General features: G+C 48.7%; 2 protein-coding genes across 3 annotated transcripts in view; one reads left to right on the forward strand and one right to left on the reverse strand.

Annotated features, from left to right (window-relative positions):
* Positions 1–2,311: 2,311 nt before the first annotated feature.
* Positions 2,312–23,171, forward strand: HJURP (Holliday junction recognition protein). 2 transcript variants are annotated; one of them, XM_050750488.1, is made up of 10 exons: positions 2,312–2,505; positions 2,968–3,034; positions 4,246–4,301; positions 6,981–7,077; positions 9,238–9,302; positions 10,888–10,980; positions 12,412–12,490; positions 14,481–16,066; positions 19,016–19,092; positions 22,001–23,171. In XM_050750488.1, the coding sequence occupies exons 1-9, from the start codon at positions 2,410–2,412 to the stop codon at positions 19,061–19,063; spliced, it is 2,187 nt and encodes a 728-aa protein (XP_050606445.1). In that variant the 5' UTR covers positions 2,312–2,409; the 3' UTR covers positions 19,064–19,092; positions 22,001–23,171. The 2 variants fall into 2 exon arrangements, with proteins under 2 accessions (XP_050606445.1, XP_050606444.1); XM_050750487.1 differs by lacking the exon at positions 22,001–23,171 and having other exon boundaries at positions 19,016–19,787.
* Positions 23,172–23,254: 83 nt separating this feature from the next.
* MROH2A (maestro heat like repeat family member 2A) overlaps positions 23,255–24,125 on the reverse strand; it is a 59,613-nt gene continuing 58,742 nt past the window's right edge. The window contains exons 41-42 of the mRNA XM_050750489.1: positions 24,028–24,093; positions 23,255–23,538 (exon numbers count right to left, since the gene is read on the reverse strand). Of these exons, the coding sequence (XP_050606446.1) occupies positions 23,417–23,538; positions 24,028–24,093 (188 nt within the window). The 3' untranslated portion in view covers positions 23,255–23,416. The remainder of the gene's footprint in view (positions 23,539–24,027; positions 24,094–24,125) is intronic.

A 24,125-nucleotide genomic window follows, 5' to 3' on the forward strand; every position in this document is an offset into this window, starting at 1 on the left:
TGGGGAAAGCCAGTCAGAGACGATTGGAAGACCAGCAGGCCAGAACAATAAGGGTTAATGCATGGACTTTGGCTGGCTCAGAAGGAGTTTGGCTAAAGCAAGTAGGTTTTGGACTTCAATTAAAGACTTGAACTTGAGATTGAGAAACCTTTCCACTGAAGCTGCCCCCAAACTCCTCGGACAGAGGCAGATGCTTGGATTGTCAGTGAAGCCAGGAAGGGAAACCTTGGAATGGTTTCCCAGGAATAGAGAATAAGCCCTGGGAGACGCCAGTTTTGAAAACTGGTACTATTGTGCTTGTTAGAGTCATGGTGAGGCAGGAGAATAGGGAACTGGGGTAGCCAAGGGTTGAGGCATAAGCAAAGTAATAGCAGATGCAGCCAGTTCACATAAGCAAGAGAACAGCAGGTGCAGCCAGTTTTAAGCAAGATTGGGCAGGACACAGGCCACATCTTCACTCCTGTGATAACAAGAAAGAAGTTTCCACTTCAGCCCCTGAATAACTGCAGGCCAAGTTTCCACTTTAGGCTCTGATTGGTCGCAGACCAATCCTTCATAGGGTGTAACCAATTGGAGGCCTCTAAAGGATACCCGGAGTGTTGCCAAGTTATTTTGGCTTTATAAAAGCCCTAATTGAAGAGGCTCTTGAGCCAGGTGCTCTAGCCCGCTCTCACTCTGCGAGTTCTCTTCAATGAATCTGTGCTCTCCTTACTCGGTTCTCCTGTTGCTCTGTTTTTCGTTGCTTCATTCCTTTGTTACTTTGTGTGTTTTGTTCAATTCTTTGTTCAACACGCCAAGAACCTGGACAGCTCTATCTGGTAACAATGAAAGAGTCAATCGTCCAAAACCCAAGAAGAAAAAAATCTTATTCAAGGTCCCAAGTCTCTAAATGGGCCCAGTTAGATGTTTGAAAAGTAAATTATGTGTGGAAGCACAGTCCGAGGAAGAACATGTTAAGTTTCTGAACACTCCTAAGGAAGGAGGAGGAAGACACCTCAGCCTGTTTGCGAAAATTGGAAAAGATACAAATTAAATGTGTAGATCCTGCAACTGGAGAAGACTGAGAGGATGTTTATATAGGGAGGAAGGGAGGGAAAGAAACAGGATTGGTAGGTTACCCCATCCAATTCCGTGGAATTGAGAGCTCGGAAGATAAAGTGGCCCAGGGTTTTCTTCCATCAGACTGAAATAGTACAGCCTTCCTGTTCCCACCTGGATCAGTCACTGGCGCTGGGCCACCCTGGGGCAGCAGGATCTTGGGTGAGGGAGTTCTCTGCAACTGAATCGTCCCAGAATAGGCTGACAACTGAAGGCCCCTGCCAACTGCCCCCCAGCAGCTGTGGCATCTTAAGGGGAATCAGGCCAGCACATCTCTGTGTCCAGCACAACGCAACACATTTTGTGGTCACACACACTACATGAGCCCCAAAGTTCTCACGCTCCCCCCACCCCCACCTAAATTTCTGCAGGACATCATGATAGAATTGCCGTGCAGGCTAAAAGGAGGTGAAGATCCCCCTCTAAGGGACCTCTTGGTGCTCAGTAATGCTTTTATTTTCAATCACATACTATGGTAATCACATCAGCACAAGCACACAAATGTGGTTAAGTCACCCTGTGTTTCCTTAGGATTGACATTCCTAAGATGTCAATCACAAATTCCATCAGCCATACTAAAGACTGATTTATCTTGCTCTTCTCTCTGGAGAAAATATTACAAGATTAATATCAATGAAGAAGCAGAATATGCAATCAGAAATACATGGGGGAAAAGGTGGGTTAATACAAGTATTTTCCTGGATTTTGTGATGTGTATGGCATTTGTCAGCATCTTTAAATGTGTCATTCGTTGAGACTTATTTTTTCTTTCGCTATCCTGCCTCCTTTTGGGTTGGTAATTTGGGGTTGTCTTTCTTAGGCCCCTGCCCTCGAAACCGCGCCGGGATCCCAGGCGGGCGAGTGAGGAAGGCGGCCCCCGCCCGGCGGCGACACCTAGAGCAAGTCACGCAGAAATCTCCAGGCCGTACTTATCTCCGGTGCACAGCGCGGGAGATGACACGCATCCCACCGGATCTCGCACAGCCCCGCTGATTAACAAGCACAGAGCCGTTGGAGCAACTTCCACCCACCTCTGCTACCGGAGACCCTCCCTCCCTTCCGCCGGACACGCTTCTTGGGGCGTGGCTGGAAACTCTGGCGTGGATTGGCCGGGAGGAGGGATGCAAATTTGTTTGAAAGGCCCAATCAGCGCCCGGCTTCTCCGCGCTGGCCAATAGAAAACCGAGAGGAAGGCAGGAAGGGCGAAGTCGCCTATTTGAGTGTGCGGCGCGCTGGGCCCTGCGGTCCGGGTCGCCGCTGGGGTAGCGGCTAAGTCTGCGGCTTGGTCCGATTCTGGGTCCGCTGCGCACCATGGAGAGCGAGGACGTGGAAGACGACCCGCTGCTGCAGAAACTCAGGGCCAGTCGCCGCCGCTTCCAGAGGCGCATGCAGCTACTGATAGAGAAGGTGCGGCCCCCGCCGGTCCGCCAGGAGGGGAGGCCTGCGGGTCGGAGTGAGGCTGGGAGGGGACGTAGGACGGGAAGGGAAGGGGCTCTAAGGGCTCGGAGCGGGAGCTGGGGAAGCGGGACTGGGGCTTGGGTGCGGAGAGAAGGTGGAGGCGGAGCTGGGGGCTCCAGAGAGGGAAGGAGGAGGCAGCGCCGAAGGCTTCGGAGCGGGGACGGGGAGGAAAGACTGCGGCCTCCGGAGCGGGGAGTGGGGAAGCGGGACTGGGGCTCGGGTGCAGAGAGGAGGGTTTGGTGGGGCTGGGGGGCTCCTGAGTGGGACGAGAGAGGCGGGGTTGCGGTCTCCGCTGCGGAGACCGCGTTTGGGGCGCCCCCGGCCAGACTAACGGCCTCTCGCGGGCTGGCGCCGCCTCCGCCGGGGTCTGAGGCCCCTGGGACCTGACAGGAAACCCCTCCTCCTCCACAGTACAACCAGCCCTTCGAGGACACCCCGGTGGTGCAAATGGCCACGCTGACCTACGAGACGCCACAGGGTAAGCGTCATCCTCCCCTTCTGAGTATTCGGGTGAAGAGTGCGAATGGAGTAGTTGAAATGCTGTCACTGCTGTTTTAGGAAGTAAACATTGTTCACCTAATAGGAACCAAAACATTGGTGCCCTTAAACCTGTAAATTACTTGGATTACTTATTAAAACAATTCCTGAAGAGACATAGGTGCCTCCTGGCTCGCACGCCTCCGGCTTGCCGGGTTGGCATCCCCGCTGGCCATCTCCACACCATGGCAGCTCGGGGCAGTTGCTTAGCTGGACTGGTCTCAGTGTCTTCATCTGTGAAATGGGAAGGATGCTGACAATAATGTCTCCTGGGCAGGGGTGTTGTAACAGTTACGTACAATCCCTGTGAAACTCTGGGAACAGTACCCACCCTCCACTGCCAATACTCACTTTGACTATTGTTTGCCCTGTTTAACTTGGAGTAGTAACTGTCTTCCTTGAGGCTCCAAGTACTTGAATAGGGAGAAGGCATTCCGTTTAATAGTTAATGTAACGGACTGAAATCTTGTGGATTCTTTTTGGTAAATAGCTGGTGACAGTTTGCACTGGCTGGGGTCAATTCCTCCCGTATAGCTTTATAACTAACTCAGTATCACTTAATGAAAACAAACCTCACAGCACGTTCTGTGTTGCATTAAACAGACGGGCACAAAAGGTTCACAAGATCTGCTCCTTGAATTAAAAGAAATCCTACCTTTCCGCCTTTATAGGCAATCCAGGCGCATCTTGGGTGAAAAGTTTACATAGGCAGAAACTAAAATATTCCAGTGGCAGGTCTCTGTATAACATGTAGATTGCCCTTAGAAAGCATTCATTCCGTATATGGGATGTAGAGATTGCCTGCGAAAAGTGCTTACTCCCTCTAAATAGTATATAGATTGTCCTCTCTGTATGTATTTTAAGGACAGTTGCTGTCACATATGTTCCTTGTTTTCATGTAACTCTTTGGGCTAATGATGTAATTTGATGAGCCATTGCCTAGTAGGTAAGAGAGAGTTCCATCAATGACACATTTGCCTTAAAAACCTGAAACTTTACAAAGAGGAACAACAGCAGGGTATCAGAAGCCTGGCTTGGTTTTAATTTTGTACCTTTTTTTTGCCTGTCACTTTGGCTTCCAGTGAACACAGATTGAGCAGAAGTTCAGCGTTCAGGATTATGTCAATGGTCATTTTTGTTTCTTTTCTTCAGGATTGAGAATTTGGGGTGGAAGACTAATAAAGGAAAGAAACGAAAGAGAGATCCAGGTATTTAGTGTCAAATTTTATTGCCACATAACCTTGCTGTGGAGGAGCATTGATGTGAATAAAGGTGTGGGTGTGCCCAACCTCTGAGCTTATGCAGAGGCCACCACGGGGCACTTCTCACCTTGATTATACTCTTTTTCTGTTTTTAAGGATTTAGAAGCGTTTCTTCTGTAGCTTGTCAAGTGCAAGGAGGCACTGTGTAATGTTTGGCCTTTTTTGTCACCCTGTGTTTCCTGTGTCACAGGCTGAGGGGCTCTGATAACACACATGCAGAGGCTGGGCCAGCTGGGTAACCCTCCCCAAGGCCACGTGCCAGCCCAGCGAGGGGCTCACAGAAAAGACCAAATCCAGTTCCTTCTAGGGAAGAAGAATGTCTCTCTTCCTGTTTTGAAATGGGAGGAAGAGAGACGAGGGGAGGCGCGGCCTGGAGGACCACACATCTTTCCCTCTGCATTTGTCTACCTTCTGAAGACCCGGGTTTCCCTGCCTGGTTGTTCCGAGGGTGTTGCAGCTCTGAGACCTGTTATTTTAGTGGAAGGTGCTGTTGCCCTTTCTACAGGGACATCCAGGAGCCCTTTTGCCACAGTGGCTTTTGCAAGGTTGTCTGGTATTCAATTAATCACTGCCTCTCAGATGCCACATGGTTCCTCCCTGTGATCACAGGTCAAGGAACCCGTACCCAAGAATGAAAACATCAAGGTCAAGGTGACATAATATTAACAGCAAATTTGAAATCAAATCTTCTTGATTAATTATTCTAGTCATGGAAATGTTAAAAGTACATACAACTACATAAATGAGCTGATTTCTCTCTGCAAAGATGGTCACTAATGCTATTTTAGTACAATGTGATTCTCTATAATACACATCTTCATAAATGCATTTTTTTCTCCTTCACTTTTCCAGTTAATACATATGGTGAACTCTTCATCAACTATTGTATAATTATAAAATTATATAATTATTTTAAAAATCATATTTTTTTAACTGCTCTCCTGTTGATAGGCAATTAGCTATTTGTGGCTTCCTTTATTAATAAATAAGGGTCAGCACACTTTTTCCACAAAGGGTCAGATGGTACATATTTTAGGCTTTGCTGGCTGTATGGTCTCTGCTGTAACTACTCAGCTCTGTGTTGCAGGGGGAAAGCAGCCGAAAATAATATGTAAATGAGTGTACGTGGCAGTGTTCCAATAAAACTTTATTTATAAAGCCTCTGTTAGATATGGTTTTCAAAGAAAATCCTGGTCCTTATCTCTTCCCAATACTGATATTTCCCCTTTTCAGTAAATTCTGAGAAGTGGGATTATTGGTTTAAAGGATATATACTCTTTGAATTATACATAATAGAGATGAGCACTCATCAGACCAGTGCTTATATGGTCCTGGTGGCAACAAGTTTTCATTTGAAGATTTATTTAAGATTTGTTTTTAAAATGTAGGAGGACCCCTACCCTGGGTCTCCAGAATCTTCAGACCCTTTCTTGGGATTAGGAAACTGGGCGTAGCCTGAGATTTCAGCTGGGACATATCTGACTTCACTGTAATTGCTGTTGGTGACAGTGCCCAGATCTGCTTTCACCTTTTCCCAGACGACTTGGTGCTCCTGCTGCCCTGGGTGCTAGGGGAGGCTGTGGGCCCTAGCAGGCCGGGCGTTGACCTGTGCTGGGTCGGTTATAACACAGTGCCTGGGCTCTCTTTGTAGCTACCAGAGCTACCAAGTAGTTTGGGGTTGTTGTAGATCGTCTGCTTCTCTGTGATTCTCAAACCAGATTCTGCCTCAGACACCGCCACAAAACAACTCTGTGAACTCCATCTTACATGGTGGTTTCACTGGAAGCAAAGGTTCTGATATTCCAGAAGTGGGCTTCAGTTACCCTGTAGTGCTCCTGGGTAGCCCCAAGTCCTCTGAACCCTCAGAGTTGACACCTGAGGACCATCCCTAATGGTACAGGCCTCACCACCTTCTCACACCCTGTTCTTATGGGTGGTTCCTAAAATATTAATATTTTAGCCAATCTGGTACCTTGAATGCTTGAATTTCACTGAGAACCCACCGATGCCATTCGCTGGGATTATTTGTGGGACGTGCTGTAGAGCAGGCTCTGGAGAGCTGAAGCAGGCCTGACCAGGAGTGTGGCCGCCCAACCAGCCCTGCCCACCAGGTGTGAGCTCCTGGTCGGGACAGCAGCTGCCTCTGTGCGTGAGGCTTGGGCTGAAACTGGCTCCTCCCCACCTTAAATACTCCAGCACATTCTTTAAAGATCACAGGAAGTCCCCTGGGGGCCACTCGACTATTTCTATGTTCTCACTGATGACCTCAGGACAATTTTGTTCTTCCTATTTGTTTTTCGGTTTGCCCCAGACCCTGTCATCCCTGGGCCAGTGTTAGGAGGGGTGGGCTTATCTGCTTGTGCCTGGGCCCCTGACTTTCCCTGCTCCTTCCCTACCTTCCAAGTGGCTTTTTAAGTAGCAGCTCCCGGTGCAACCGAAGGGAGCCTCAGCTCCCTCCTGCGCTCTTGAGGCCTCATATAGTGGACATACAGGGAGAAGAGAAGCCTTGTAGGCTCTTGCTATCTCCTGTGTTAACGGAAGGATTGCAGGTTTATTACTTTACAGTGACTTTGAAATGTGCTGTCACTCAAACAACCATGTCTTTATTGGCGTCTGCACTTGGAGGACTCCCCCGTGAGGCCCGCGGACAGGACAGATGGCTCTGTGCAAGCTGCAGCCCGGGGTCCTGAGTTTTCCTCGCACCGCACAGTCCTGGGAGCCGGTGAGTGTCGCCTTCGTCAGAGAACTGAGGTCGGGGGACCAGGCCTGATGCACCTGTTACAACAGCTGAAAGCCTGGATTCCTCAGTAATAAAGTTTTAATTTTTTCTAAGGTACATCTTAAAAACTAAAATATGTTCAAGTACATTGTTGATTCCTCTGACTCTGCCTTCCCCACAGTTACATCCAGTGCCTGACATATGAATGGTACTCAGGTGTTTCTTGAGTAAATAAATGTGCCCCTCCACGTGAAAAGTTAATATGCAGATTTAATAAGTTAAGATTTGCCCCTACAAGGTGGTGTTGTGAACTCTCACTTCTATAGGGAAACTTCCCACCTCATCCTCCTAGGAGGCTCCTTCCTTTTCCCCAGGCCAGTCTCACTGCCCAACCCCATCCTGTCCTCTTTTCTCAGGAATCCATCCCTCACCCCTTCCTTCTGTCTTTAGCCTCTGTCCCCTGGATCCATCCATTGGTATTTAGATGCGCCCAGCCTCACCTTAGACACATCAGACCCTTCGTGGCTCTCCCCTGTCCTGGGCCCCTTCCTCGCCACCTCCCTTTGCCCAGTTCCGTTTACAACCAGAGTCAAATAACCTGCTCCATTTGCTGTCATGGATTCCCTACCCCACCAACCCCATGCGTTCCTCCTCTCCCGATTCCATCCTGGCTCCATCTCTAAAGCCCAACTCTGGGTGAGGTTTCTCGCAACCCTGTTGCTAAATCCTGTTGGCATTCTTTGGGTTTTATTATTTGGGTTTTGCCCTCTCCATAGCATTTAAACCTTCTGGAAGTTCTGGCCTGGGCCTCTGTGGCCCCCTGCTCCTTGGCCCCATGCTCCTCCTGACTATAACCTCCAGCCAGACCCCAACTGGAGGCGTTTTACTGCCTAGCAGCCCCTCTGCTTCAATACTTCATGTCCAGACTTGGCACAGCTGAGGCTCAGCCGGACAGACCGGCTCCCCATCTTCTGCTCTGTGCCTCACTACAGGCCCCTACTGTCTTCCCTCTAGTGTGAGCCAGAAACCCAGGGTCCTCTTCATCTCAGCCCTGCCTCATTCCTCATGGCCATGGCATCCCTGTCCTGTGCCTTGTGCCTCGTTAGCTCTCATGTCCCCGCTTAGCTCTCATGTCCCCGCTTAGCTCTCATGTCCCCGCTGAGCACCAGCCCCCATCCCCACCCGGGCTCCCTCTGCCCCACTGACGCACCTGTGAATGTGGTCAGGCCGCTTCTCTGATGGAACACATGGCTTCGCATTGCTTTTGGGGTAAAAGGCCAGAACCCAGAATGGGGCCTGAAGGTCTGCCTGACCACATGGCCTCCTCACTGCCCCCGGATAAACAGACCCCCAGTCTTATCTAAGCTCTTTAAACCTGGGTTCCTTTGCTGAAACAGTTTTGTCACTAGCCTTTAAACACCTGGACACTGGCCTTCTGCAGCCTCTGTCCACTCTGCCCAGCCCCTTCCTTGGCACCTTGCCTGCACCTACAGTTAGTGATGGGTGTTGAGTCACTAAAAGGAAGCTGGTGGTCTCTTAGAGTAGAATTGGAAAGCTCTTCATGAGGATATTTACCTGTGGTGCTATGTGTTTACTGCTATTAATCCAGATTTTAACTCTAAATCCTTAGATCCATGAATTTCCCTGACTGCTTGACATCACAGGAAATAGTTATTTGACAGCTGTACTGCCCAGTATGGCACCCACCAGCCCTCTCTGAATGATATTTAAATTAGTTGAAAGTTAAATAAAATTTAAAATCCATTTCCTCCACCTTACTGGCCACATCCCAGCTGGAGTAGCCCCATGTGGCTAGTGACTGGCCTAGGACAGCACACACCATTTTCCATGGTCACTGGAAGTTCTGTTGAGCAGTGCTGGGCTTGAGTGTCTCAACTTCCAGGCTCAGAGGCCATGGAAAGCGGGAGGTGGTGCAGAATCTGCTTTTCCTCACTCCATGGCCCCAGGCAGATTCTCATTCTAAGGGGTTCTCTGGGTTACTAAGAACCATGGGCAGCCGTAGATGGCTCCAATGGGTGCACCCTTGAAACAATGGGGGTTTTTACTGTAGAAATTACTTGAAGTGATGCCAAAACCATCCTTGAGAGGAAAATGCACTCTTTCCTGAAAATCCTGATTGAGATTTACTTGTTTGACTTTTAGATTCAAAAAGCGGAGATATCAATGCCACGTCAGACCAGGAAGAGTCAGTTGCTTGGGCCTTAGCAGTAAGTACTGCTTTTAGTAATGAATGGACAGAGGGGGCGCTTGGAGGCTCAGGGGTGGATCCAGCAAAGCCCTTGTGGCCTGCGGCGGGCAGCATTGCCTGCAGCCTTCTGGAAGTCCTCTCCTGAGGCTGGCTTTTGTTACTTCCAAGTCTCAGGTTTCCTCATGTCCGGATTCCCTTCAGCAGTAAGGTCCTCCTCTCAGTCTAGCACTTGGCAGCCAGTTCTACCCATAGTGCAAGCCTGATTCATGATGATTTTCACTCTGCAGATAAAGCTGTCAGTGTGGTTGGCAGGGTGCCATTTGCTTGGATGAGCACACGACAGGGAAGTTGGGCTCTTGGTCAGTCTCCCCCACAGGAGCAGGGTCAAAAGAGAGGTGTTCTAGAAAGTATTTCCAGGTCTGCCGTCAAATGCCTCAAGTCACAAGGTCGCCTCATTGGGCAGTTGTCACCTAAACAGTAAGTGTCATTTATATGTCTGTTTCCCAGGATGTCCCGAGGTCACAGAAACCACCCGTTTTCTTACAGGATGTGCCTCTTATCCTCCTTGGTTGGGATAGATGAGAATTTACACAGAGCTTAACCGACTCTAGCGTCTTTCCTGGCCCCCGTGTCACACCCTGTCTCCTGCTAGAATAGCTGGTGCATGGTTTTCCTCTAAAATTGCCGCTTTTGTGCAGAGGGTTTCCCACGCACCCATGTGTAACTTTCAGTAACTAAGAAAAAGGAGGCAGTGGTCCTGGGGAAGAAAGTGGGTGCTCACTGAGAGACTGTGTAGGGATTGGCAGCAGAGGGGAAGGGGGTGGTGCCAAGAGTCAAGAACCAAAGTGCCAGTGCCATGCAGCAGAGGATGGAGGGTGACGCCCTCTATTTCCAGTGTCTGGCAGGGGAGGGGTAGGAGAGCCTCCTGAGCTGGAGCCCTGAATTTCTGTTTTTTGTTTTTGGTTTTTTTGAGACGGAGTCTCACTCTGTCACCCCGGCTGGAGTACAGTGGAGCGATCTCAGCTCACTGCAACCTCTACCTCCTGGGTTCAAGCGATTCTCCTGCCTCAGCCTCCCAAATAGCTGGGACTACAGGCACCTGCCACCATGCCCAGCTAATTTTTGTATTTTAGTAGAGACAGAGTTTCATGTTGGCCAGTCTGGTCTCGAACTCCTGGCCTCCAGTGATCCACCTGCCTCAGCCTCCTAAAGTGCTGGGATTGCAGGCGTGACCCACCACACCCAGCCAGGAGCACTGAATTTTTTATAAACTTACCAGTTTGAGGTTATTACCAGTAGTTGAGTCCCGAGCTCACCTATGAATATTCAGATGATTTTTTTTTCTGGTCTAGAAATGCTGTCATAAACTTCTCTAGACATGGTTTTTATTTTATTCTTGTTTTGTCTTTTCACATTCTTTTGGGTTATTAACACAGCAAGAGGTGAAAAAGTGACTTGGAATAACATCATGGAGGCAAAAGTGACTTGGAGTAGCATCATGTAAAGATTTGTACATCAGTGAACTTTGCCAGTTGGTTCCAGAATACAAAATGTCAGGTGTACTCAGAAGCTCTTAAAAATTCTGACTTCTCTTTTTTGATCAGCCTGCAGTGCCTCAAAGCCCTTTGAAAAATGAGTTAAGAAGGAAATACTTGACCCAAGTGGATATACTCCTACAAAGTGCAGAGTATTTTGAGGTAATCTGTTTCCCCGTATTTGTTTTTACATAATTAGATCATAAACACATTGAGGTGTGATGTTATTACGCTTTTTGTTACTTTCTGCAGAACCCGTAAAGAGCATTTGAAGTAATGATTTCCAAATTGTTTATTCACATGCTGACATACTTGCTCTTCTTGAATAAACACTCTAGGTTCCCCAGGGCAGCGCCATCAGGAAGGTGGGAACCCTGGCAGAGGCGCTCTGCCCACTGGTCTGGGACAGCTCACAGAAAAATCTAGTGGGGCAGCTGGGCACAGTGGCTCACGTCTGTAATCCCAGCACTCTGGGAGGCCAAGGCAGGTGGGTCACTTGAGGTCAGGAGGTTTCACCAACATGGTGAAACCTCATCTCTACTAAAAATAGAAAAATTAGCTGGGTGTGGTGGCGGACGCTTGTAATCCCAGCTACTCGGGAGGCTGGGACAGGAGAATCGCTTGAACCCAGGAGGCGGAGGTTGCAGTGAGCTGAGATTGCGCCACTGTGCTGCAGCCAGGGTGATAGAGCAAGACTCTGTCTCAAAAAAAAAAAAAAAAAAAAAACTAGTGGGGCCACACATGAGACTCTTAAGAGCAGCCCCAACCTCTGGACCAGGATTTGAAGCTGCACAGTTAGGGAAGCAGTAGTCCCCACATTCCCTGGTGTGATCAGGCTAGGATCAGCTGCAAGGTGAGGTGGCTGACCCTTGGCACCTGTCCCGCCTGCTGAGAGGTCATGTTGGGGGGAGGATGTGATGGCTTGAGAGGTGGGCACGCTCACCTGCCAACCCCTCTCTTAAAAGTCAGTGCCCTCTGCCATAGAATAAGGGACATTGCAACACCAGATGCCCAGAAAGTACACATTGCAGAATAAAAATTCATCTCCAAGAAAAGGTAGCAATCTCACAGGGGTGTGTGTGTTTTCCTACTGTGCTCCTGACCAGTGGAAAGCCTGTATTTGGAACCATCGACTTAGTGGATGTACCTGAAATGCTTTTCCCTTTAACCCAAGGCAGCAAGTGGTACCCTCGTAGTTGCTGTGTTGATCCGGGGAACAGATTAGGGTTAGGAACGAATGGATCTATCGGGTCTTCTTTGTCCACCATCCACCTGGCCCCTAGGTGTTCTTGCGGTCCGAGTATAATGGTAGACCAAGAAAGCTACCAGCGCCCCTGGGATAAGAAGTTACTAGCAGATGAGTGATGACTGTGGCTGGAAGCTGTCCTGGAGACCACATCAAGTGTCCAGATCTTAGTAGGACACTTTTTCTTCCCACTGCCCGAAGCCTAGCTGGCCACTGTCACCACATTCACACGCTCGTCGGCGCGGCTGTATTAAGATGCACAGTCCCCGTTGTCGGGAGAACCCAGCTCCTTGCACCCAGTTGACACCTGGCAACTTTTTTCTTGTAACCACTGGCTCTGATTTCAGTATGCAGGTGACAGAGCTGGAAAGGATGCACATGTGACTCCGCTGCCTTCACTGGCCTCACCTGCCATGCCTGCCCCTGGTGAGTGCGACACAGAAACTCTATGAACCATGCATGTCTCCTTCACTTTCGTTGGAGCTGTGTGGCCCCTCAGAGCTGCTCACGCTGGCCACGCCATCATTTCCTGGCGTGTTTCATCAACATAAATTGTTAGAGATACACTTGCATTTCACTGGAAGATAAGATGTTTTGAAATAAGCTGTTTTCTCCTCTGCGCGTCTGCTCTTTATTCCAATGTACTAGTTTGAAAAGTTTTGCATCTCCAGAAGCACAGGACTAGTGCAGTGAACACGCTTCACCTGTTTCACAATTAACACGTTGTCGTATTTGCTTTATCACCCCCAACACATGTGCACACACAGTGTGTATTTATTGCATTTGTGTATGCGTTTATCCCTAAATGCCTCACACATACCTCCAAACGTCGGGTCATTCTCCTTTATGACTACGGTACCCTTAACACATGCCAGAAATTGAACATTGATGCAGTACAGTTTTACCCATTGTGCCGATGATGGCCTTTGCAGCCTTTCTGGTTTGCCTGACCATTTCCAGACCCATTCAGGCTGGTACCACTGTTGCGTTTAGTCTCCCTCCATCAAGAGTAGCTCCTTGACCTTTTCTCCCTCGTGGCCACCTTTCATATTATTGCCTTTCTTGAATAGCCCAGGCCAGTAGTTTTGCAGAATGTCCCTGAATTTGGATCTGATTGCTTCCTCATGGTTAGGTTCATGTTAAACATATTTGGCAAAATTACTACAGGGACGACTTGTCCTGAGAACATTTGGTCAGTCTGTCCCATTCTTGGTGACTTTTGAGGCTGGTCATGAGTTCAGGTAAGACCTTAATTCAATGTTTCTCATTGCGACAGGCCCTTTTTCCTTGGAGTCATTTGTGTGATTCTTTGAGATCTCCTAGGAACCTTTTCTCTAAAAACTTCTCACCCAGTGACTTAGAAGCCAGCAATGTGGATTTCCTGGGTGGAGGTCCCCGCCCAGGTTGTTTCTGTCTCTGCTGTTCCTTGGCACACGTCAGTTGGCATTCTGTTGAAAAGAGCTGTCTCCCCTCTGGTCCTTTTTTTTTTTTTTTTTTTTTGCTTCCTGTAGTGCCCTCTCATGCTTTGATTTATTTTTACTTTTTAGGATCAGTAGGAATTCATTGAGTCTTCTTGTTCTTTGATTCCCATGTTATAATCCATTGCCAGTATTCAATCTGACACTCAAGTAGTCCCAGATTTAGCTGTCAGGGAGCCCCTTTCAGTCTGGCTTTTGTGTCATGTGGTGCAACCCCATGATTTTTTGAGCATTTCTTCACCCCTGCCCTGACGCCGTATTTTCCTCTCCCTGTTCTCACCAGCCACAATGACTTAACACGCGCTCATCTGGTCAATCGTGCAGCACAAAATAACTCTAGCATTGCGGCACCTGCTACCACTCTTCACAACCATGTACTAAGTAAGCTTCAACATTTCCAAGCAGCTCTTTTTATTCCTAGACAATATCTCTTTAAGAGGCAGACATTCAGCATATTTGGACTCTTTTTTCTCTTTCAGTTGTCAATTTAACATACAAATTTTCTTTTTCTGTTTGTGTTCAATTTTATGGTTTTTCCCCATCATTGTTGGTTACATATAGGAAACATTTAACATGATGCAAAAGTCAAAGCTATATGAAGATGTTTGTTTAGAAGTCTTACGCCCCTTCCCATCCCTGTAGGTAAACGGCGTTGTCATTTTTCAGTTTCTAATTAGCTTCTGCAAAGGCATCCATCTTCTAAACAGCCTAGAAGGAAAGGAAGACACCTTTGGGAAATGTACGATGGAGAGTAGAAATCAAATTTTGATAGCAAAAAATATCTCTGAGAAGAGTCTACTCCTACACATTTGTGGTGTTTTTGTTTTTGCTATTGCTTAAAAAAACATAGTCCTGATCCAATCTTAAGTTCTGTCATCTGTGCACATGGATGGTTTAGAATGGTAACACACCTTTACTTTATGTGTCTTTTCTCCCAGGATACTACAGTCGTGTCTCCGGAAAGAGTCCTGGTGACCCTGCAAAACCAGCTTCATCTCCCAGAGAACGGGATCCTTCACATCCTTCCTCCACAGACATGGCCTTAGTACCTAGAAATGACAGCCTCTCCCTGCAAGAGACCAGTAGCAGCAGCTTCTTAAGCAGCCAGCACTTTGAAGACGATGACATTTGCAACGTGACCATCAGTGACCTGTACGCAGGGATGCTGCACTCCATGAGCCGCCTGTTGAGCACAAAGCCATCAAGCATCATCTCCACCAAAACGTTCATCATGCAAAACTGGAACTCTAGGAGCAGGCACAGAGGTAAGAGCAGGATGAACAAAACGTATTGCAAAGGAGCCAGACGTTCTCAGAGGAGCTCCAAGGAGAACTTTGTACCCTGCTGTGAGCCTGTGAAAGACACAGGAGCAATCAGAGATTGCAAGAACGTATTAGATGTTCCTTGCCATACGACAGGTTTAAAATTGGAAAAAGCTTTTCTTGAAGTCAACAAACCCCAAATCCATAAGTTAGATCCAAGTTGGAAGGAGCTGAAAGTGACACCCTCGAAGTATTCTTCCTTGATTTATTTCAACTCCAGTGCAACTTATAATCTTGATCAGGAAGATAGATTTAGGACATTAAAATGGTTAATTTCTCCTGTAAAAATAGTTTCCAGACCAAGAATACAACAGGGCCATAGAGAGAACCGTCAGAGGGAGATTGAAACGCGATTTGATCAGCTTCATCGGGAATATTGCTTGAGTCCCAGGAACCAGCCTCCCCAGATGGGCCTCCCAGACTCCTGGGCCATGAACGTGTACAAAGGGGGTCCTGCGAGTCCTGGTGGCCTTCAGGGCTTAGAAACCTGCAAGCTGAGTTTACCTTCCAGCAAAGCAAAAGCAAGAAGTTTAAGCGAGGCTTTTGAAAACCTGGCCAAAGGATCTCTGAAAGCAGGTAGGTGCCTGCCCAAGAGCAATTCTTCTTCACTTCCAAAGGCCAACCCCACACACAGCCCAGCTCGCCCGCAACAGACCTCTGATCTTCACGTTCAAGGGAACAGTTCTGGAATATTTAGAAAGTCAGTGTCACCCATCAAAACTCTTTCAGGCCCAGATAAAGAAGTGCTAGGCCACAGAAGGAATCGTTATGATGAAATTAAAGAAGAATTTGACAAGCTTCATCAAAAGTACTGCCTCAGATCTCCTGAGCAGATGAAGGCGCCTTCATGTATTGGAGTGTCTACAGGTAAAGCAAATATGGAAGTTCGGTATCAAACAGAAGGCTTCTTAGGAAAATTAAATCCAGACCCTCACTTCCAGGGTTTCCAGAAGTTGCCATCATCACCCCTGGGGTGCAGAAAAAGTCTACTGGGCTCAACTGCAATTGAGGCTCATTCATCTACATGTGTTGCTTGTGCCACCAAGAGGGACCATCATTTCCCTGCAAAAAGACCCAGGCTGTCAGACCCCCAGGGCTCTGGATGCCAGGCCAGTTCCCAGGGTGCCTCAGATGGGGTAGTCAACATCGTAAGACCGGGAGACCAGGGCAGCTCTTCACAGCCCAACTCAGAAGAGAGGAAGGTGCGTTTCTGTTGGTTGAACGTGGGTGTTTTATGTGAGTGACTCCTCTTTGGACAGAGGGTTTTTATGGTGGGAACCTTTGTGCCACTTTTGTGAATCTCAACCGAAATCTTACATTCGTGATCATTTTCCGAGCATTCTCCCAAATGCTTTTCCTTCCTGTAAAATCGTCTATATCGAGAACATGTTCCTGTGTAAGATGCATCGAGGTTGAGCAGAAGATGCTCTTGCATCACACGCTTTCCACTAGAATGCACTCACAGGTGGTTTTCTACAAACCCTCACTTACTACACTTTGTTCGTCTTTGTCGAACGTTGATTTCTAACCTCTTCATCTGACACTCAGAAAATAGCGTTGGAAGGCAGAAGTGTTCTAAAGCAAATGACTTCCTGTCTATTTCGGGACTCCTGGTGGGGACAGAGCACGAGTGGCCCGGGAGAGCCATGAGCATGGCATTCCCACAGGCGTGAGCGGTGCCCTGCAGGTCGCCTCAGTGCTCGGCGTGAAAACTTCTGCACCTCGCTCTGCAGCGTCATTTGTGCGAATCACGCCAGCTAGAGTTTGAGTCTGCGTGTGCCCTTTTCTCGAGCGACAGTGCGGTGGGGTAGGTCAGTGTGAGTGGGTACCTTTGTTGGCATTAAGGCCTGGATTCCCCAGCACAGCTTGTCTGTGTGTCCACAGCCAGGATCTAGAGGATGCGACTTTTTAAGCTCAGTGCCACAGCTCACCCACAGGTGGACAGGACTTGACTGTGGGTTTGATTTGGCCAGTTCCTTTGGGTTTTGTGTGTTTGTGGTTCCAGCAGGTGAGGCTGTGTCTCCAGTATCCTCTTCCCTTGTGCCCTACCCTGGCGATGTGCCTCTTTGAGGTCATTTGCGTGGACGCTGCCTGCCATAAATGTCCCATTTTCTGTTTCTCCCACCTGGGCCCGCCTGGCCTGTGAGCCCTTCTCAGCTGCTGGCTCCTGCCATCCGTCCAGCTCAGAACCAAGGTCTGGCATGCCTTGTTCCTTCTGTGGCGCCTGCCTTCACAGCCTGCAGTCCGGCCTGTGCATGGCAGAGACCACACTCTCAGACCACCAGCGGCCTCCTGTGACTTGAGCCGCCTGACGCCTTTCTCACTGTGACTCTGTCTTCCCAATGCCCTTGGACTGCTGCAGGGCCACCCGCTCCAGGGTCTGCCGTGGGACAGCCCTTCCCTTCCAGGGAACTTTCACTGGCATTCTCCCGCTACTACCTGGTTCTTTGCTATTGCATCCCCAGACGTCCTCCCCAGACTCCACCCACCGCTCAGCTGCCTGCTCTGTGCAGGTGACCCCCACCCTCCCACCACATGGTGGGTGCTGCAGTGAGGAGCTGTCTGGACACGGGCCAGTCTCGTAGGTTAGCAGCTCAGGCTCCTTGGCTCAGTTCTAGAAGCTCCCAGGTTTTGTTGGGTGTTTTGGTTTTCAAAGTTATTTTCATGTATAAAGTCATACTGTGTGAACTAACCAGGAGCAGATGAAACAAGCCCTCTGTTGTCATCTGTCTTCCCAGTTGAGGATGGACATACATATGTGTTCAGGTGATGGGAAGGGTTTTTCTCTGCAGGGCCTGGCTAGGGTCAGGCACTGTGTGGGCAGGGCCTGCGGAGCTCCTCCCCTGGCAGTGCCTGGCTAACAGCAGAGTCTTTCCCTCGGGTCTTGGTCTCCAACTGTGTGCCTGATGCCCCATTCCTGTGCCCACATGGCTTTTTCAGAACAAACCACTGGCTGGGTGGCTTTGAGCCCCAGTTAGTGAAGCCTTCGAGAATCTCAGCCGCATCTTCATGGCAGACACTTCGTGGAGGCTGCTTTGAGAGCGAAGCCTATGCGTTCTGTTTAACAGATGACCTCTCAAGAGTCTCTTTCTCAGTTGAAAGGGGAGCATTTCACCAAAAACAACTCTCCGGCCCAGAGAGTGATCCGAGGTTTCTCCTGCCTCCCGCACATCAGAGCTCCTCTGCTCTGCTCGCCCTGCCCGTCTAAACCTAACTTTTTTCTCAGGTAGTGCCCCAGCTCTTCCATTTACCATCATCCTCCCCTGGGATTCTGTCTCGTGCCTTTTCCCACCTTGTTCTGTGATCTGCTGGCACCGTGCCAGTCGCCTGCAGACCCCTTTCCATGTGTGACGTCCTGCCCCGGTGCTCCGTGCAGAGGCTCCTGTCTTGTTTTTTCACCTGCTCAGCCTAAAGGGCTTTCTTCTGGCCCAGCCACACAGGAGGGACCTCGGCCTTGCGGGGAATGGTGTGAGGCTGCATTATTGTGGGGCTGGGGAGTAGACCATCCTGAGGGCGCTCCCAGCTGCCCTGGAATTTGACAGCAAGTCAAATCATGAGCACCCCAGGTTTCGTTTTAAACCACAGTATAAACATGTGTAACTGGTTTCCTATGTTTTTCTGCTTTTCTGCTTAAATGATAAATTTCTTGAGGAAAGAGACCAAATCTTCATGAGCTACAACTACATATGGAGTTTTCATGCCTCACATCTCAGTGCTCTCTGTGTGCCAGGTCATGCTGAACCATTTTTACGCCTTATCTTCTTTAATCCCCACCAGAACCCCTTGACTAGATCGATTCTGTCCAATAGGCAGGCTGTCTCTCCTTTTAATAGATACAGAAAAGCAGCTTAAATCCTAGAACTCCTAAATTCACTCGCGCAGCGGCACTAGCTGGGCCAGGGTGTGGGATGTGGACTTTCCCACCAGCTTGTGCTCCCTGGGGGAGTGTGGGGGGGCGGCGTGGGGGGGTCGCCATTATATTTTTGTTGTTTCTTTAACATAACTTACTTATTTAACGTAATTTTCTGTAAGTATTTTTATACATGCAATGGAATAAGTGGAAAACAGTTAACCTTTTAGTGGCTGGCATTGGAAATTCTACTAGAATTTTGCTAACATCATTTTCTTTGTCTTTTTTTTTTTCCCCCTAGAGGAAAGAACACGTCTTACAGGATGGAAGAGAAGTGATTTTGTGCTAGAAAAATCAAAACTAAAAGTGTGCAGCTAGGTAATTTTGAGTGTTATTTCTCTTCCCACTTGCTCTCTGTTTGTATTTTTGTTTTTAATTCTTGAGACTGAGGACTTGGTTGACTTCTCTGCCCTTAAAGCAAATATTAGTGAAATTGGCTCCATCAGAGATGGCCCTCGAGTTCTTGGTGTAGAAATTATGTGAATAAAGTTGCTCAGTTAGAATTCTTAGGGTTCTCTTCGATAGGCCTGTTTTTCTAATGTGTGCGTTTTTGGGGGGTTTTGTTTGCTTGTTTTTGAGACAGTCTCTCTGTCACCCAGGCTGCAGTGCAGTGGCGCAATCTCAGCTCACTGCAACCTCCGCCGCCTCGGTTCAAGCGGTTCTTCTGTGTCAGCCTCCCAAGTAGCCGGAATTACAGGCGCACACCACCACGCCTGGCTAATTTTTGTAGTTTCAGTAGAGACATAGTTTCACCATATTGGCCAGGCTGGTCTTGAACTCCTGGCCTCGTGATCCACCCGCCTCAGCCTCCCAAAGTGCTGGGATTATAGGTGTGAGCCACTGCGCCCAGCCATGTGTTCTTTTTTAAATTTAGATATGTCCAGAGAATTTCCTGTTTCCCATGTCATTTGAGAGTATTGTTTGCTTGTGAGACGTAAGTTTGAGCCCTGCATGCAATGACCCTTGAGGGAAAATTAATAGTCCTGGTGGTCCCAGACACTCCTGCAGCCACAGCGCCTGTGACTCCTCACGATTCTTATTGAAGCTGTTGATGACAGGATATCATGGTGACGTTTTTGTAGTGAAATAGTTCACATATTCAGAATACACTGGTGAAACTCATGCTGGCGTAAATAGTTAATATATTGCCATATGAGTTTGGGGTTGCTTTTTTATGAAAGATTAAAAATGAGATTGAGGTACACATTTTTCATTCCTGCCTGCCTCCCCAGGCGATTACTCTCCTGATGTCCGATATCACCTCCCTACCCCACCCCATATCCCTTCCCCCCATGTCTTACACTGGGACCACATTATGTGCGTGAATATGCGCGTGTGCACGCGCGCACGCCTGCGTCCTCAGGCTGCTATAACAAAATGCTGGAGACCAGGTGGCTTCAACAGTAGAAATTTATTTTCTCACAGTTTTTGGAGACTAGAAGTTTAAGACAAGGGAGCCAGGATAGTTGGGCTCCGGTGAGGACTCTTCGTGGCTTGCAGAAAGCTGTCTTCCTGCTGTGTCCCCACGTGCTGGAGAGAGCAAGGTCTCTGGTGTCTTAGGAGGGCACTAATCCCATCATAAGGGCCCCTCACTCAGGACCTCATCTAAACCTAATCACCTCCAGAAAGCGCCATCTCCAATACTACCATCATGCCAGGGGCTAGGGCTTAATCATATGAACCTGAGGGACCCAGTTCAGTCCACAGCCTGTGAGTCAGTAAGGAGGGTGCACGCTGTTGAGAGCTGAGTACCGGGCCAGGTGCTGCAGACCTCACAGACGGCTCATTTCCTCAAAGAACAGGCCGGCAGTGTAATGCTGGCTCAGGCTGGGCCAGGGCCAGAATGGCCCCTACAGATCTAGAGCCTTCCCTCAGGCCTGCTGCTTCCTAAGGACAACATGACCCATCCTTTCCTCTTCAGGAAAACCATCACTGCAACCCAGCAGTGCTTGTGCCTCTCCTCCCCCAACACCCAGCAGACTGCTGACACCTTGCTGGCAGGGCCAGGCCTGGCTGCCAGAGAGGCTGGTGTTCTGTCATCCAGTGGAGGAAGGCGAGGTAGAAGGACCTGGGCATGGGTCTTGGCCAACTTACAGGATCTGCCAATAAGGGACCCATAGACTATATATGGTATAGTCACCCTGTTTCAAACTAGATGAGTAAATTAATACTGTACATATGCTACAGTTTTGTTTCATCAAGAGACTGAATGTGACAGGAGCTAATAGATGTGGGCATCTCATTTTGAGTTCTGTAGGTGGTTTATTGTCCTGGATGTCTGCAGATGGGAGCAAAACCCACCCGTGATCCTTATGCATAAGTGTCAACTATCTGTGGCGCACACACACCTAGAGGCAAATTACGGGTCACAGATGGGTGTGCCTTGAACTTCACTAGTTATTGCCAAATTGCTTTCCCAAAGGGCTGCTCCAGTTTGCCCAATATCCGGCAATATAAGAGGTACCTTTTCCCCACATTATCGCTTCCAGTTGCTGCCAGTCTGAGCTCCGGCAGGTGTAAAATGTGTTGCTTCACAGTTTGCTTTCTCTTGATGACTTGTTGAGCATGTCTTCCTGTGAGTCCTGGTTTTTTAAATGTCCTCAGGACACTGGTTTTATATTTGCCTCTGTTTTCCTGATTTGGATGTATTCGAAATCCAATGATATGAAACAATCCAGTTTTATATAAGTTGCAAGTAATTTCTATCTATGATTTGTCATTTAACTTTGTGGTATTTTATTGTATGGAAGTTACATTTTAACACAGTGCTATGGTTTGGATGCCATTTGTCTTGAAATGTAATTGCAAATGGAACTGTTGGGGGTGGGCCCTAGTGGCAGGTTTCTGGGTCATAGGAGTGAACACCCCATGAATAGATGAATGCCCTCTTGAAGGAGTGAGTTCTTACTCTCTGCAAGAGCGGGTTGCCTTTGCACCTGCCCCCTCGCCTTTCTGCTTTTCCGCTGTGTCTTGAGATAGCACAAGGCCCTCACCAGAAGCTGAGCAGATGCCAACGCTATGCTCTTGGACTTGCCAGCCACCAGAACTGGGAGCTAAACAAACTTTTTCTGTGTAAATTAGCCTTTGGTATTCTGTTTTAGCAACGCTGAACATACTAAGGCGGATAACTTCCTCCTCTTTCTGGCTTCTGCTGTTACTTTTAAAACTACCATACTCTGAGAATAAAAAATACTGTACTGTCTTAAATTTTGCTGTCTCCATTTAGGTCTATAAACCATCTGGAAATGTTTCTGCACAGGCATGGAGGGAGAGCCAATTGTACAGACGTACAGCTGCCTCCTTGTACTGTATTGAATGCTGCACCCTCGCCACTCCATCAGTGGTGTTCAAGCTTGTTTAGCAGCAATACTCTTCATCACTTGGCAGGAAATCAGTTCACCATTTGCTCCGTGGGAGACACAAAACAGTTTGAAGACCACTATTCCAAAGAAGGCTTTAGCAAGGGTTGGTTTTTGGACAGCATAACAGCTCTCTCCTGTTGATGGGACCCCAGATGGTGAATTCCTTCGGCAGTTGTACTGGGAACAGTTTGGAAGTCCTGGTTTACCTGCTCTGGGGACACCTAGACTATTCTGATGGACTGAGCATAGCAAAAGCCTTCCCCACACTGCCCCTCTCTTCCGCTACATGTTCTTAGACATGGGGCTAATTTCTCCTTTTTGACCAGCAGCCAAATTCTGTTCCAGGCCTCATTGGGCTCCGGTTCCAACAATCCAAACTTTGGACCTCAAAGGGAGAGATGAGGGTGGGCCCGGAATAAATGTCACTTCCTCCATACGGCCTTTCTGGATTGTCTCCAGACTTGCACACCCACCCTCCTGTGCCACTGTAGCACTTCCACCCTGGCTGCAGTCCTCCTCCTGATGTGTGTTGTGGTCAGGTGCCTTTCCCTTTAAGAAGGGCCCCAGTCGGGCATGGTGGCTCAAGCCTGTAATCCCAGCACTTTGGGAGGCCAAGGTGGGCGGATCACGAGGTCAGGAGTTTGAGACCAGCCTGGCCAATGTGGTGAAACCTCATCTCTACTGAAAATACAAAAATTAGCCTGGCGTGGTGGTATGCACCACCCAGCTACTCGGGAGGCTGAGGCAGGAGAATCACTTGAACCCAGGAGGCGGAGGCTGCAGTGAGCCGAGATCACACCACTGCACTCCAGCTTGGGCGACAGGCAAGACTCCATCTCAAAAAAAAAAAAAAAGTCCCTGGAGACAGACGGGACACTCTAGGCCTCCCCTCACCGCTTGGCAGAGTGCCTGGCCTTAGGCACACTGTCAGCATGTGTGTGGACGAACTACGAATGAAGACATGAAGACAAAGCTAATTTCCGACCCTTTGGGCCAAGGGGCTGTCAGACACGCATACTTGGGGGGAAATCGGAAATGAAGTGGCTCATTAAGGCTGAAGTTCCCTTTGCCCTATTGTCTTGGTTCTGGGCTGTCACCACCTTACAGTCACACATCTGTACTCCAGTGAGAATGGGGGTTTATTTCAACAGAAGGAAAGAAAAGGATACTAGTTATTTTACAATAATGTTTTTCCTACAGACTAAACTTCTTACAAACTAAATTTAAAAGGGCTGGCATTTGGCACTAAGAAGACAGTTTACATCTTACATTTGGACCACCTAGGACATTCCTTGGGGTGAAGCCAGAAGCCCGTGCTGACTACAGCTATCCAAGACTTCGAGTGTCTCCAGGGCTGCCCGCCTGACCCCGGGATCCGGGTCCAGCTGTAGTTCCTGGAGGGCTGAGAGGGAACACAAAGAGGGAAGGCTCAGGCCCCGCCCAGTCAGGACCATGTGCTGCATGCCCTTGGCAGTGATGGCAGGCAAGGGCTGCAAAAGGTGGGCAGGGGCAGATGGGGAAGCTCCTGTGTGGGAAAGCAGAAGACTGCAGGTGGAGCTGTTTCCACACACGTCGCAGCTCTCGGCTTCAGTGACCACCCTAACAGGGACAGAAATCACCCACAGAACCTGGTAGCAGCATCAGGGCAAAAACATTTCATAAGAAGCTATGCATGGGAGAAACAGCCCAGGGAATGAAAGGGACTGCACCCATCAATAGCTGTCGTCCTGGAAAGGCCTCCCCAGGTGCATCTCTCTGCCCTGGTAACACTCCGCCCCCCAAAACCCCACAGCAGAGGGTCCTCTGGCTCTTCCCTTGAAGCGGTTTCTCTAAGCTCCCCTAGTGAGTTGGTGAGTCGTGGACTCAACATCTAACACTCTCCACTACTTACAATTCCGTAATGCTGGGAAGTCCAGCTTCTTCAGATAGTGTGTAGACATCTGCTTCATAATAATTCCTAAAATGATAGCCAAAGAAATGCTCATCACG

Source organism: Macaca thibetana, chromosome 12 (assembly GCF_024542745.1).
Source record: "Macaca thibetana thibetana isolate TM-01 chromosome 12, ASM2454274v1, whole genome shotgun sequence".
Taxonomy (NCBI): Eukaryota; Metazoa; Chordata; class Mammalia; order Primates; family Cercopithecidae; genus Macaca; species Macaca thibetana.

Excerpts from the sequence above, each read along its gene's own strand:
- HJURP (XM_050750488.1), top strand. The coding sequence starts at position 2,410 with ATGGAGAGCGAGGACGTGGAAGACGACCCGCTGCTGCAGAAACTCAGG. Across the intron at positions 2,506-2,967 it reads TGCAGCTACTGATAGAGAAG|TACAACCAGCCCTTCGAGGA; the intron begins GTGCGGCCCCCG and ends CCTCCTCCACAG. Across the intron at positions 12,491-14,480 it reads ACCTGCCATGCCTGCCCCTG|GATACTACAGTCGTGTCTCC; the intron begins GTGAGTGCGACA and ends CTTTTCTCCCAG.